General features: G+C 42.3%; 1 protein-coding gene across 1 annotated transcript; it reads right to left on the reverse strand.

The window, feature by feature from the left end:
* Positions 1 to 5280: 5280 nt before the first annotated feature.
* On the reverse strand, positions 5281 to 14941 carry LOC120391125 (norrin cystine knot growth factor NDP). Its single transcript, XM_039514488.1, has 2 exons — positions 14732 to 14941; positions 5281 to 6148 (listed from the first exon to the last, which is right to left on the reverse strand). Exons 1-2 carry the CDS (start codon positions 14903 to 14905, stop codon positions 5921 to 5923), a joined length of 402 nt encoding a protein of 133 aa, XP_039370422.1. The 5' UTR covers positions 14906 to 14941; the 3' UTR covers positions 5281 to 5920.
* Between the last annotated feature and the right edge of the window lie 628 nt (positions 14942 to 15569).

Consider the following 15569-nt stretch of genomic DNA (forward strand, 5'->3'; position numbering starts at 1 on the left):
GAGATTATAAAATGTTTTAATTTGTTACTAATGGATAGTAAAAAGCGCTCATTTAGGACTTGAGCTGAAGCCCATCAAAGACAATGGACTCCCCTTAATGTCAATGAACTTCATACCAGGCCCCTTTATTGTACTTAGCATGTACAAACAGCTGACAAAAGCACTTGATTATGCCAAGCAGAGACAGCCAGGCTCAGGGTCTCTTATCTATAAAACTTCTCCATGCTCACAAGCCAAGGGAAAGCGTAATTAATGTCCCTGTGGACATCTTCAGGAAAACAGTGAGCTCTTAAGCTAATTGTTATTATTTATATAGGGACTGACCCAGCAAAAGCACTTACACATGCATGTGACTTTAAGCACACGAGTGGTCCCACTGAAGTGGGACCTTAGTACTCAACGTATGCTAGATTATGGTCTTTTTATTCCGGCACATCACAACTTCTTCCTAATGGGGTCTCCGATATACAACATTAGCTTATAACATACTTCTTACACATAAACAATCCTGATGAAGCTCTTCATTATAGTTCTTTTCTATGCACCGAGTTTGTGTCTTTCTCTGTCTGGGCTCCATTAGTAAATCATTTTAATGCAATTAACCCAATTCAAATTGAACTATAGCACTGCTGGTGCGATAGTATATGGTTTTAAAAAGTAAACTAATTGGGTAGCATGATGCTGTGGGAGATGGGAGATGTGGATACAGAAGAGATTATTGGGAGTCTGATTTTGTGGCCCACACATTAGGAACATGATGAAGAGAAAGGAAGAAAGGGTAGGATGAGACAGGAAAGCAGGGATAGGTGATGGTGGCCTTTGGTTGTAGGAGCATCACCTGTTGGGCAAACCACAGAATGTTCTTGGAGGACGCTGCCCATCCTGCAAGTGTGGTGGATCCTTCTTCAGGAAGGGTGAACCTCAGTGGAAAAAGAAAAACCACACAGACACACACATTCAGATGCTGAGGAGAGGACACTATGGCAAAGAACCCGCTCCTCAGCATTATCTAGACAATTATCCCTTTCTGTTCTCAAGGAACAACATTATTACAGAGGTACTTAGAGTGTAGTCAAACTTCAGAACATATCAGATATGTATCAAGTACAATCTCATGCTAAGGAAACAAAGTCATTTAATTTTCATATTTTCTCGCACAATGAGTCAAATCCTGTGGTCCTTTGTTTTCAAAGATGGTTGTTCTACATGGGGCACTTGAATCCATATTGTGGCACATAACTGATGATGTATGTGCTTTGTTTAGTTGCCTAAAATTGATATATAGGTGTCAAAATATGTATTTAGGTGCTAAATTTTAGACACTCATTTACTGACAGCTACAGTCTGGCTGTAGTGATAACCCCCAGGGATGTTAGAGGAGGAAAAATGAACTGCATGACCTTTTTCTTTCTAAACATCATTCAGCCACTGAGTTGTCATGAAGTCCACTACTAATAATCATTTCAACTGTCTAGGGCTGGACAATTCCCATGCTACATGAAAACTGGGCCTTCAGTCCTTATCTTCTGAAGTCAATACGAGTTTTACCTGAGGAAGGGCTAAGCAAAAACCAAGTAAGAATGTAAAGATTTGGCTCAGAGTTTATTTACCAATTCAAATTGTTTGCAAATAGGGTTGACACCTTCATGTCCCAACTCTATTATATTTATTTGACCCTATAATTAAGTAAAAACAAGTTGAACTGACATCACAATTATTTGCCTGGCAACAGATTTTGAGGTTACAAGGAGATGATGTCACTATTGGATCAAGAGAAGGGGAAGGAATCTTGGGTGTGAAAGAAAGCTTTTGTTAAAACACAAATATCTTCTAGGAGACCTATTGTCACAATATTAGCTCTTGCATTGTGATGGAAAAGGGACACAGGAATAAATGAATCCCGAGTTTTTCTCTCACTATAAATATTCTCTTTTTTCTAAGTTGGCTCTGGTGTGAAAGTCTTTCTTTAAATCCCCCCTCTCTTCTTACCAAAGAGAGGGAGAGCAACAGCACAACCAATGAGTTTTTCAATTTGGTATTATTCATCAATCCAGTCCTGTCTAGCTTGAGACATTGGCTACTGTACAGTAAAAGCTTCAAGCAGCAGATCCTTAGCCTGTGTAAATTGTCAGCGCTCTAGTGACTTCAGTGGAGCTAAGGCTCTGCCCCTTGATGTCATGTGGTGGGGAAAAGGGGAGAGACACTGAATACCAGACTCCAAAGAGAGACTGCTGAACTTGAATTAATATGCAAACTAGATACTATTAACTGTGGTCTAAACAAAGACTGGGAATGGTTGGGTCATTACACCAATTTAATCTATTTCCCTATATTAAGTTCTCCTCACACCTTCTATGGGCCATCTTAATTATCACTTCAAAAAGTTTTTTTTCCTCCTGCTAACGATAGCTCATCTCAATTGATTAGACTCTGCCTGGTGCTCTAGTGACTTCAGTGGAGCTAAGGCTCTGCCCCTTGATGTCATGTGGTGGGGAAAAGGGGAGAGACACTGAATACCAGACTCCAAAGAGAGACTGCTGAACTTGAATTAATATGCAAACTAGATACTATTAACTGTGGTCTAAACAAAGACTGGGAATGGTTGGGTCATTACACCAATTGAATCTATTTCCCTATGTTAAGTTCTCCTCACACCTTCTATGGGCCATCTTAATTATCACTTCAAAAAGTTTTTTTTCCTCCTGCTAACGATAGCTCATCTCAATTGATTAGACTCTGCCTGTTGGTATGCATACTTCCACCTTTTCATGTTCTCTGTATGTATAAATATCTCCTGTCTGTGTGTTCCATTCTATGCATCCGAAGAAGTGAGCTTTAGCTCACGAAAGCTCATGCTAAAATAAATTTGTTAGTCTTTAAGGTGCCACAAGTACCCCTTAAAATGTTTCCAATACCTTTGATAACTAAATAACATGACTTCAGCTCATGCAGAATTCTCTATTCTAAGTACAGGATACTTTGTATATTTTGAGGTAATAGTATGTAGTTATCAAAGATAAAACTGAAAATGTATTAGGGCAACCACTATAATTTTAGATCATTAATGGTTCAGATAATCAGGGGAATTTTCTATATAATTAATATGGAGACATGATCCTGTTGTGGATAATGAAGAATTTTAGATGAAGCTTGGACAGACAAAAAGACACACAAAAATGTTCCTTTGGGTGGGGGTGGGGGTCTTGTACAAACTAGTTAAGTGATAATGCTCAGTATACACACTTATCTGTCATGTTCAAACCATTCATTGGATATGAAAAGAATCACCATCAGAATGAAATAATGAATCATGTCCAATGATTTCATCGTGGTCCTTCAGTCATGGTCCTGGCATTTTACAATGAGCTACATAGCTCATAACAATTTGATTCACTCTTCATCCACAGCTTTAAGAGTTCTTATTTAAAACTGGCCATCAATGACAAGATACTCTCCAGCAGACAGGGGCTACCCTTTTCAGTCTATACCACCCAGGGGCGGCTCTAGCGATTTCGCCGCCCCAAGCACAGTGGCACGCCGCGGGGGGCGCTCTGCTGGTCGCCGGTCCCACGGCTCCGGTGGTCCTCCCACAGACATGCGGGAGGTCCACCGGAGCCGCCTGCCGCCCTCCTGGCGACCGGCAGAGCGCCCCCAGCGGCATGCCGCCCTAAGCACGCGCTTGGCGTGCTGGGGTCTGGAGCCGCCCCTGATACCACCTATCTATCACTAATATCTATAAGTGTCTGTGTACATTTGGCCCCAGTCGTTTTCTACTTTTACTGATTTATATCCTGCTCCATAATTCAGCTGAGTATATGCCTGTCACTTGTCGCTACTTCCCATAGTACTCCTGGGGCAGTAATGGTCAAGGACATTGGCTCTGCCTGGTCGACCACAGTAATGCATATATAAGCCGTGGAAATGCTCACTTCCCAATTTCAGGCCACTTAATCTGTTTCTTTATATTAGAGAAAGACGTTGGGGACTCCTTGAGCATGCTCAATGGATTCCCTGTGATGTAACTGTCAAAAGCCTGGTTGCTATATATGGCAATTGTTCAAGACAGATTAGATGGCATACAACAGATGGGCTGCATTCTGGATTTGACTACCCACTCCCAACCCCAACCTCTGCCCCTCCTATTCATCATTGTGCAATGACGTTCAGATTACTGCTGGAGTAACTATTGGACTTTAGCCATATTCCAGGTGGGTGTCAGTGCTGATTTGAAGCTGGACTGAATCTGGCATTATAAGCCATGGAAGAAGCTTCCATGAGCTCTCTACTTCTTTGGCTTTGACTATCTCACATGGAACACCTGTTTAGGTTGATCTGGGTGCAGGGAAGAGATTCTGTAGCAGGTTGACTGTCCTACTCAGTATATCGCCATTAATAGGATCCAAGATCCAAATAAATTTACATAGTTTCCACGTTGTGGAAGGCTATAGGTATTTATTGTTCAACTGACCCTCCCAAAAGCTAACTGTTTAAGAGTAGAGCCAGCTTTAACTACAAATAAAGTAATCTGCCACTTAAGGGCACCGTTTTTTGAAACTTTGCAGAGACAATGGCCTTCCAATAGTGGGGGGGCGGGGGATGTACATTGAGGTCAGTGGCTTCAGCATATGTTACTGAGCATGCTCAGTCCATGTAAGCATGCTCAGTACAAGCCAAGCAGCAAATTGGGGGGCCATGTGACCCAACCCCTCCCTGCCCCCCACATCACCTCTGTTTGCATGCCAGGCAACCTCTGTAACTCATGGGCTAGGCCTATTTCCTTGTACAATAGTGGTCCTAGAGGGGAAGGCAACTGGTGGTCAGAACCTCCCTTGCAGAGAAGCAGCATGATCCAATAATTAGTACACAACTGGGATTCAGACTCTGCCATGGCCTTGTTGTAGGCAGATCAATTAACTCCCTTGTGCCTCAGATTCTTTATCTTTAAAACAGGGATATGATACTTACTCACTTTGGATGAAGTACTTTGAGATCTATGGATAAAAAGTATTCCTACATATTGTTATTATTCTGGCAGCTCTGGGATCTGTTCCTCCTGAGGCCAGCCCAGTTTAAGAAGAGATTCTGTTTAAGAGGCTCCATTTTTAAATTGTAAACTGGTGCTTAGTTTCTAGTTTTTAATTAGTGCATTTTGTGACAGCTACAGTCTGCCTATAATGATCACCCCCAGGATATTAAAGGAGAAAGAATGAACTGCATGACCTTTTTCTTTCTAAATGTCACTCAGACACCAAGTTGTGATGCAATCGACTACAAATAATCATTTGAACCATTTAGAACTGGACAATTCCCATGCTTCGTTTGCTATCCAGTTCACTTTTCAATTATTTATTTGTAATTTCAGCTAAACCACAGTTAAAATTGTCCAGAACTTGTCTGCCAGATCAAGTAACATATATCCCTTACCATCAACGCAGTTCATTTTGAAGGGCAATATAATAAAATGACACAATAAGCAGTCATATGCAGGAATGGAGCCATCCTGCTTCCCAATGTCAACTCTTGTAGAATATAGTATCTCCAGCAGATGGACCCCCTTTGTTCTCTGTGTGTCTTTATTGTTCACCGGCAAAAAAAATAAAACTCCCATCAGTCCTTATTCAGAGCAGAAGAAAGGCTGAGCCTGAAAATATACCTCCCAAAGTATCCTTTCAGGGGGAAAAAAGGGTTCATGTCTCCAGGATTTTGTCTTCAGCACAGACCAGCAGATGGATGTCTTTGTTTTCACAATCAGCACAATTCAGGGTCTCAGTGTCTTTCATTTTCTACCTCTCAAATCCAACCCAGCTTGATGAGCCCTGGTAGTAGGAATACTTTAATAGCGTGCTGGTGAGTTCTCAGTGGCTGGGGTTGCTTTCTGGGAGCAGTGTCCCGCCTCTCCTCATTGCATCTGGTGTCCCCCCTAGGAGTTGCACTCTTCACAATGGCAGGATAGGATGTAGCGGTAGGTAGCAGTGAGCCTCATGCCACCTGAGCAGCGCAACCTCATTGCTTTTAGCTTGGAGGTCTGGGGCCGGCAACAGTGGCAGGTAGAACGGAATGGTTGTTTTAGGACTGTGCTGAAGGAGACCATCGGCTCAGAGCGTGATGTCTGACTGCAGCGTCCCTCGCAACGAGCCAGCAGCACCATCTGCAAGATAGAATAGAGAAGGATTAGGAAACATACACACACCCCATCTGTGTAAGTGGGTGGCCAAGGAATACAGATATGGAGTTCATTCAAATGTAATTGAATTTAAGTGTCTCAGGATTAACTGGGAAACACATGGTAGTGGCTCTTGACTGTCTAGTATGATGCATAACAGTAATAATGGATTGTGCCCAGTCCAGATTGTTCAATGTTAAGTTGTATAAAGAAGAATCTCAACTTTCTTATTTTTTAAAGTAAGTTTCTAGACCTTTTCTTTGCAAGGATCACCTTAAAGAGGTAAATCAATATAATGTAATGAAGATATAATGTAATGAAAATATAAACCAATATAAACTCTTTGCTGGGTTTGAAAGCTTATCACTGACTTTTCCTAACAATATTAAAGGCCCACTGGTCTGTCTCTTCTTCCACTGAATGAACTGTGAATAGATGAAGATGTATTACAGACCTGGAAAGAACTAAAGAGCTTCCATGGTGATTACCCATTTATTTCCCTTCCAAACAATCTGCTGTCCAGCTGTGGAGAAGAGTAGAAACTGTGTTAGGCCCTGTCTAAAGGACAAAAAAAAGGGTGCTTTTTAAAACCATGTTAGCTAACTCGAGTTAAAGGTTATTTCAAACCACAGTGGCTAACAGTTCATTTAGACACAGTCAGTATTTAACAACTTTAAAGCTACACCATGGCCAACCAGCATGATTTTACTGCTGGTAATTTGCTATGCCTACATGAGGTGTTTCAAACTAGATCAGCAAACTTTAGTTAGCCAAGACAGATTCATAGATTCCAAGTCCAGAAGGGACCACTGTGATCATCTAGTCTGATCACCTGTGTAACACAAGCCATTGAACTGCCCCAAAATTCCTACCTTTGTCTAGCTCCAACTTCCAGCCACCAGACTGTGTTATACCTTTCTCTGCTAGACTGAAGAGCCTTCTGTTATCAAATATCTGGTTCCCATGTAGGTTTTTATAGATTGCAATAAAATCACTCCCTAACATTCTCTTTGATACTAAATAGATTGAGTTCCCTGAGGCATATTTTCCAATTACTTATTCATTCTTGTTGCTCTTTTTCTGAACCTTCTTCAATTAACATTTTAACTTTAATTTTTCCCCCAGAATCCTGAGAATGCCAAATTGTGCCACTATGTCTTTTATCTGATTGCAAGAATTCTTTTTCAAAGATTAATAGAAAAGCATTTCAACTGAAATGTTACATGATCCATCATGGGATACATTACCATGCGGTGAAGAATACCTGCAAATGATGGTGTTCTTAGCACTGGAATGTTTATACATTTTTGGCTCTACTGTCCTAAAAAAAACAAAACGTTAATCTCACTACTCTCTGCCTAAACCTGCAGGTGTCGCCAGAAGCAGCAGAAAACAATGGAACTGGGGAACTTAACTGGGGACAGGATAAATATTACACAACTGCAAAGCAGAATTTTTTATGTGCCAGCAAGAAATCTATTCAGAGCTGACACTAATACTAGTGTTCCACAAAAAAGACACTTTTTTGCAATAAAACTGCATTGTAATTGTTTAGTTAGTCTAATAAATTTAACATAGTGATTTTAAAACAAAGCATCATATTCTATGAAGATCATATAATTGCAAAATTTTGCTCAGGTATCAATGGGAAGATAGGCTTTCTAGTGCATGGTAATTTTTAAAACTATGTTTTTTCCTTACAGCCCCTATTTATAGGTTACAATGTAAACTTTAAGAGTGGAACTGCATCATGGGAATCATAAACTTTGTAGGGAAAAAAAGTAGTCAGAATTCACATTTAGATAGCCTTTTAAACTCCTGGACTAACCTGTAACTTAACCTCCTCCTCATAAATCCCAAACATCACCAGTATATTTTGGCAGGTGTGCAAATGAGCTGGAAATAGCATGTACTTTAAAAGCTTTGCTTTGCCATGTAATCAATTGCAGCAGCTGTTTATTGCAATGTATACAATAGTGAAATAGAGATTACTCCATTAAATAATTAGTAATGCTATGATGGCATAGTGCACTAATAGAGTAAGTGTGTATATATAGTAGAAATGTATGGGTATTTTATAACCCAATATCCAAGTGTGAGTTCTCCTCCTCCCCTACAAAACCATGTACATGTCATATTGTCATGCTATTCCAGAAGTACTAGGGTGACCATATTTTCCTATGCTGAACATGGGACACCAGGTAAAATTACTCATATTCAAGTGAGTTCAATGGCAATCAATCAGAACTATGCAGTACAAACATTCAAATTAACATCAAGTTGACTGAGTCTGTTAAAAAGAAATACTGCGTAGTTGGATTCTTTTTAATTACCTTCTTATCTTTAAGGTTTTAGGGTTCACATGGGGAGGGGTGACTGACACACACACACACCTACCCCCACACGTACACAAGGGGAGAGGAGACACACACACACTCCCATACACCTCTCTCACCCAGGGGGAGGGGGCGGTGATCGACCAACCCAACCCTCCCTGCCTGGGGCTCTCCGCCGTCCATGCATGGCTGGGCCCCCTGGATGGCCCCGCCTCTCCTGGTACCTGGTGCCATGTCTTCCTGAGGCAACACGTGGTGGGCATGCAGGGTCATATCCCCCCGTGCCCCCCCCCCAGATTTCTGCCAGGGTTCATACCTGAGCGTGGCCAGCAGCAGCCTTTCAGCACTGTGCAGGAGGGAAGGGATGGGAGCTGCTTCCAGCTGCAGGGGAGGAAGGGCAGGGGGGAGGGATGACCTAGCATGTATCTTTGCAGAGCTCATCTCTTCCCCCTCCCCCCACCCCCACCCTGTGTGTGTCTGGAAGCAGCTTGTCCCATCCTGCCTTCACAGTGTCAAAAGGCAGCTGACACCTCCAGGCTGCTGCTGGCCACAACATAACCCAGCCGCCTCCAGCGGCAGTGTGGACAGGAAGGGGTTAAGCCCTAAGGATGCATTCTGCACCAGGGCCCAGGGAATCTGACTGCAGGGGCTTTAAGGAACCCGGCCAGAGAAGTGGCTCAGCAGGGGAGAGGGCCTAGGGAATGGCACAGCCCTGCGCTCCCTGGGGGCAGGACCCAGGGTGGGGGTGGGGGGTGAGGTGCTAAACTCCTGCCCCAGGGGCTGCTGTGGAGCCTGCAGGTTTGGGACATGAACAGGCTGGAAATCGCTCCCCCACCACCACCACCACTCCAGAGCTTAGCTGAGGGGTGCAGAGGCCCCCCCCATGCCAGCGCTGTGCAGGGCTTTGGTCCATGCAGGGCTTGGCTCCTCCTGGCCAGAGCCCTGGGCCAGAGGGTCTTGGGCTTTCCTGGGGCACCGGCCCAGCCAGAGGCAGTGGGGGAAGGAAGGAGCCTGCCGGCCAGGGTGTCAGCAAGCTGAGCGCTCTAACCGGGGGCTGGGAGTGGGATGTGCCCTGCCGGTGGGGGAGGGGGTATGGAGGAGCAGCAGGGCTGGGTGGGGGTGAAGGGGCAAAGCAGGGAGAGAACAGCGAGAAGGGAAGCACATAAAAGGCCAATGGGTGGGCAGCAGAGGCAACACGTAAATGGCTGCTACCTGGTGCCTGCCTGCAGTCACCAACCACCACAGCTCGCAGTGCGCAGCCAGTGCCAGCCAGAAACGGGATGAGGGGGGGCCCAGCTGGCCAAAAACTGGCACACAGAGGTACTGCACTGATGGACCAGCAGGGGGAGTGGCCATCCCGCTGCATCTTTGCCCCACCACCAGCCTTGCATACCCACCCCCATCGATGTCCACTGGACCCCCCCCCCTCCGCTGGTGGACAGGCGGTTGGTGAGACGGGAGTACTGATTGGGGGCGGGAGACAGAAAATACGGGACAATTTGCCAGTTTTTCAGAAAAAGTCAGGACAGCTGCAGGAGGGCTTAAATACGGGACTGTCCCTTTAAAAACAGGACGTCTGGTCACCCTAGGAAGTACAGTACCGCCTTCCTAATGCAATACAGGAATGACAGGGAGGATCATGATTGCCCCTCTGTATTGGGAGTGAATCAGATAAGCAAAAACCCCACCCTAATTTATAGTCAGCAGGACTCAACTATTCTGAAGGTTGGGTAAAGGAGTGGGAGTAGTTCTTATAACACGTTCAGAGATAATTACAAATGGGCCTAGAGCGTTTCCCTAACTCAAACCATATCCTTTTGGGAATTCAAGCTTTTATTAGTGGTAGTATTTCTCATTTGCACATTTCCCGTGACTGGCTGGGTCTGAAAGTGGACATGCTGTCCTAATTTTATATCTGTAGTACTTCTGGCCTGGCATCGAGCTGGAATTACTGCAAATCTCATGGGATCTTTTTCCACTACCACTATTATCTTAAACATATACTAAAAACTCCTCTTACAGTATGCCTCTATCCAGCCTGGCTTCATCATTCTCAGATGTCACTTGCAGCACTCTTTTGGCACATCCAGAAAGAGTGCCTTATGACAGTAATGTAATTCAGGAGGTACTGATTCATAAGGCATTGGGGATTCAGTGCCTTAGGGTCCAATGAATCTTGGTGGCAGAGGTAAGATGGAATCTAAGACTGGTCAGGGAATTCAATTCATTATGAGCTGAAACAAATGCTTTGCTTTAGGTCAAAGTAGAAGAACATTGTCTTTTAGGGTTGAATTACCTTCTAGTGTCTCTTCTTGGTGTGTCTTCTACATACTGTATATAGTGTATTACTATGTTAGTTTCTCAGTCCTGAAGCCTGTGTTCAACATCCAGTTGAGGTCACAAGTGAATGGGATTTGATCAACCGAATTGCATTCAATGGACATATTAAATGTCACAGAAACACCTTCCAAGTGGACCCAATTGGCAGCCTCGAAGGCGAAAACAAAGCACTTGATATATTTTAGGGCATAATCCTTCATTAGCCCAGAATGGACAAGAAAACCTAATAGGGATTTTCCATCTCTAATTTTGATGATTTTATGATGCAGTAGCAGGAATAACACAGATCAGGAAATAGGCCCATTAGCAGAACTGTGTAGAAAAGTGGGTGTGCAGTGGAACAAACCCATCACAGAAAAAAGGACACAAATCTATGGTTGAAATAGATTATCAGTCTGTGTTCTACAAAGAAACAGTACAAGGGGTAACAACACACAAAAAACACACAGATAATACAACAGAAGCTCAGTGTTTCTACACTATATATAAAGAACATACCATGCCTATATATTTCAAATTAATATTTTATCAGACCATATTTTAAGACAGATTCTGAGGCCAAACTGCATAAGGGAATCTAATATTGTGCTAGCAGTGTATGGTAGCTTCAGAATAGTCACTCTCACAGAAGCAATGTCCTGGATCTACAGGATCTTAACAATATGAGCTGGTTGAAAAACTGTTCCGTAGGAAATTTTCAATTTTTTTCCATTTTGCAGGGTTTGAAATGGACCCACTTTCCAGTTTATATGAAAGTTCCCACAAGATTTTTATAGAAACTTTTAAATTCAAATGTTTAACAAAACCATTTTCAAAATTATTATGGAACTTACAGATTTCAAACAAAATTTTGATAAAAATAGATTAAGATGTCACGGAAGCTTTTGCAAAATGAAAAATTTCAAAGATGTCACCAATTGTTCCACAAGAAGTTCTGTTTTTGAAGACTCATTTTTCATCAGAAAACCTTTTTATACCAAAATAGTCCCCCCAACTCTATTAATAGTTAAATAATAAATCTATTAATGAGGCCAGAAGAAAGCAGCACCACATCATCCCAATGACCATAAACCCAATTAAAAGGGATGGTATACCTAAGGATTTAGCATGAACACATTCCATTTACAATCAGAGAAATAAGAGAAATTTTGCAAGATCTTGGACTGAAATCAGTATTGCCAACCTCAAAAATTGAAAAATCATGAGTCACAGCCCCACCTCCTCCCAAAGAAATCATGCCATTGGCTTAAAAATCATGATTATTTTTTAATTTGCCTTTTGATTTCTGAGTCTTTACAGTATACTCACTTCACATTGGCTTTTCTCTGCCACCTGGAGGACTAGAAATTTTTGCTTTTAAGTGAAAGCAGAGATTTTCATGCAGTCTCTCATCTTCAAGATTGGGGATTAAGAAAAACATCAAATATTGCAAGACTCGTGATAAAATTGCAAAAGTTGGCAACATTATGAAACTCATACATTCCAATCCAGGATGCCCACAGGGTAAGGGCACAGCAGAGAGAGACACCCAAACAATAATATAATGAAAACTGCTGGCTCCTTATTGGCAATTGTGTTAATTCCCAGTGGGCTCCAAAATCCCTGCAGCACAGGAAAGGGAAGTACTGCCAGAGGGGACATGGCTCAGGAGGGAACTAAAGGCTGTGAGTGAGCAGGACCAGTAGGCAGGAGCAGCAGCCTAGGAGCTATGGCTAAGGCAGGGCATTTTAGGTGCTGAAGGGCTGACAGCCTGGCTATGAGGGACCAGTAGAAGCTGTGGCTGGTGGATAGGGGACATGGGGACAGGCCTGATGAAAGGACTAGACTCTGTCTGGGGGATCTGCAGGCCAGCATGTGATTGCCTCCAGGAGAAGGATAGCCTGATCTGAATATCCCCAGCGCTAGACCCGGGGAGCCCCACCTTTGTATTCCTGTGCTGACTTGCTGTACAGGCTGAGTTGGGACCTGTTGTGTTTATCATCTTTTGTTTGTAACTTGAACTGCACTTTGTATTTCTGGCAGCCCTAATAGAGCAACCCCTTGTTATTCATTAGCAACTGTGGGCGTTTATGGGAACTCACTGAGAGGAGAGCTTGAAGGGCACCTACACAGCGCTGGCATTCATTGTTCTCTTTTGTTGATCTGGGAGCGGAGGAGGCCATTCCAGCAGCCAACAGAGAGCGGGATGGTCAGCAGAGCTGGGTGAAAATTTGTGGACAATTTTTTTGCCAAAAAATGTAGATCTGGGTCAATCTAAACATTTTGTGAGTTTGTGTGGAATTCGCTAACTTGTTTCAGCTGAAAAATGAACAACAATTCTGAAAAAAATTAAACACTGACATTTTCAACATGATGTTTCAGTTGTTTTATTCAAAATGACTTCTTGTTTTGAATTTTACGGCTATTTTATTTTTCAAAAAAAGGTTTAAAAAGCCTCAAAAACACAATGAAACATTTCTTTTGACACAATTATTCCCCTCCCCCTACTCCCAATGTTTTGGTTCAGTCAGTGAATCAAAAAAATCAGTTATTCACACAGTTCTAATGGCCAGACCATTGACCACATGTTTGAATGCACACTGGTCTAACTTTTTCAAAGGAAAAGAAAGGGATCAGTAATGGTTCTCTCACTCTATGTCTTCCTTCTTGCCTCATTTATAATTCATGTCAGAAGCTACTGTAGACTATTTACAGAGGCTAATATAACACTTTGGCTCAAAGTTTTCCAAGCTTGAAATTTCAAATGAAAGATAGAAACATGAGCAAATGCAAAATAGCCCAAGCCAAAAGTAAAAAAAAAAAAAAAAAAAAATAGGTGATATACCTATCTCCTAGAACTGGAAGGGACCTTAAAAGGTCATCAAGTCCATCCCCCTGCCTTCACTAGGTGGACCAACTACTGATTTTTGCCCCAGATCCCTACGTGGCCCCCTCAAGAATTGAACTCACAACCCTAGGTTTAGCAGACCAATGCTCAAACCACTGAGCTATCCCTCCCCAATAAGCCAGCTGAAATTTGGTGGAAAAGCAATATTGACCGGTGAAAAATCACTAGAAACTAAATAGTAAAAATGTTGAGAAGTTTTTCAGACTCTTTTTCATTACTTTTGTATAGCTTAATTCTTTACCTCAAGCATAGCCAGTCAAAGTGCATGTCTTATGCGACCCATATTAACTGATCTTGGCCCAAACCAAAACTGGATCCGAGTTTATAGGAAGTTTGGATTGTGATGATTTGACCTCACAGCTAGACCCCTCCCTATAATGGGTTGTATCAAAATCCTGAGCAGTGTTAGCTAGTGGTCAGTGTACTGGACGTGGACTCAAGAGACCTGGATTCTATTCCTGGCTCTGCTAGCAGCCTGCTGTATGACTTTGGGCAAGTCACGTCACTGCTCTGTGCCTCAGTTTCCCCATCTATAAAATGGGGATAATGATACTGCCTTCCATGATAAAGCACTTCGAGATCTCCCAAGGAAGTTTCCAGGTACAGTCCCAACACCTCGGGACAATTCAGATCTGGATGTGAAATCTGTGGCTCAGGTACCTGTCTACATACCACCATTTCTTTGGAATCAAATATTCACTCTGAGTAAGCCTAAACATTGAGGGAGAAAGTTAAAAGGTGATCTGAGATTCCAACCTTAGGAGCATTGTACAAGCAACTCAGCTTTAATCTTGCTCCTTTTAAAAATGAATCTGATAACTATTGTTCACAAATTCACATACTATGCTGTTGAGAAAGCACAAAACCTCTGATCTAAGCATTCAGCTTCCTGCTCTGTTTTTTTGGTACTAATATTTCACATCAGAATAATTATTATTATTAGTTGGTTTCAGAAATATTCTTGATAACAAAGTCCTGGTATCATTTTTTTAAATAGGTACTTACCTTTGAGTTACACTTGTACAATGGATGACTGATGGAATCAACATAATGATGCCTCATACAGCGACCTGGGTCTGAGTCAATCATGAACGAACTGTCCGTTTTACTGTCTGTGTCTCCCATTATTGCAAGAAGGGAGAGCATGGAAATCGAAGCTGCTAGTACATGATTTCCCATTGCTGAAGAACTTCTCAGTAATAACAGCAGAGGGAGGTAGAGTATTAAAAAAACTCTAAATATGGGACTCAGTTCCTTTCAAGAAAGATGAAAAACCTGGTTTAAGTCTCTTGGTTGTCATTGTTCTTTTTAAATTGGCGTTTTGTTGAGGTTGTAATCCATCAAAGAATCTTCTCCAGGGCTGGAACAAAAACAACATAAATTACAGTCCTGACCCCCCAAAAAAGCCTGCAAGATAAAAACAGACATAAATAAGGCTCAGGGGATTTCTGTTAACCAAAATATTTGTCACTGAGTGAACATCATTTTCACTGTAGGTACAGTATACGAGATTATGAAGGAAAAGGTCAAGGCCTTGTTACTTTAAGCACTTCTCTATCATTTTAATAATGATGATATTAACTTCCATGATCACAAGTGCTGTAATGCCAGCGCTTTTTACTTTATAATGGGTTCACTTTAGTACTGATGATTTGTAACACAATTTAGGATTTCTGCAAATGAAAGAGCCTGCCTTCACTTAAAATGCTGAAGGGCATATTTCAAGGAACTAAAATAAACTATCTTCTGCATTAAAAGATGGAAATTCTGGCTCAGATAGCGTGTGAAAATGTATTTGGCAGTCTCATCACAATCTCTAGTGGTCATACATCCACATCAACAA

The sequence above is a fragment of the Mauremys reevesii genome, linkage group 1 (assembly GCF_016161935.1).
Source record: "Mauremys reevesii isolate NIE-2019 linkage group 1, ASM1616193v1, whole genome shotgun sequence".
In the NCBI taxonomy this organism is placed as follows: domain Eukaryota; kingdom Metazoa; phylum Chordata; order Testudines; family Geoemydidae; genus Mauremys; species Mauremys reevesii.

Coding starts and splice junctions, on each gene's coding strand:
- LOC120391125 (XM_039514488.1), bottom strand. CDS start 14,905: ATGGGAAATCATGTACTAGCAGCTTCGATTTCCATGCTCTCCCTTCTT. Junction 6,149..14,731: donor TGTACAAGTGTAACTCAAAG/GTAAGTACCTAT, acceptor TCTATCTTGCAG/ATGGTGCTGCTGGCTCGTTG.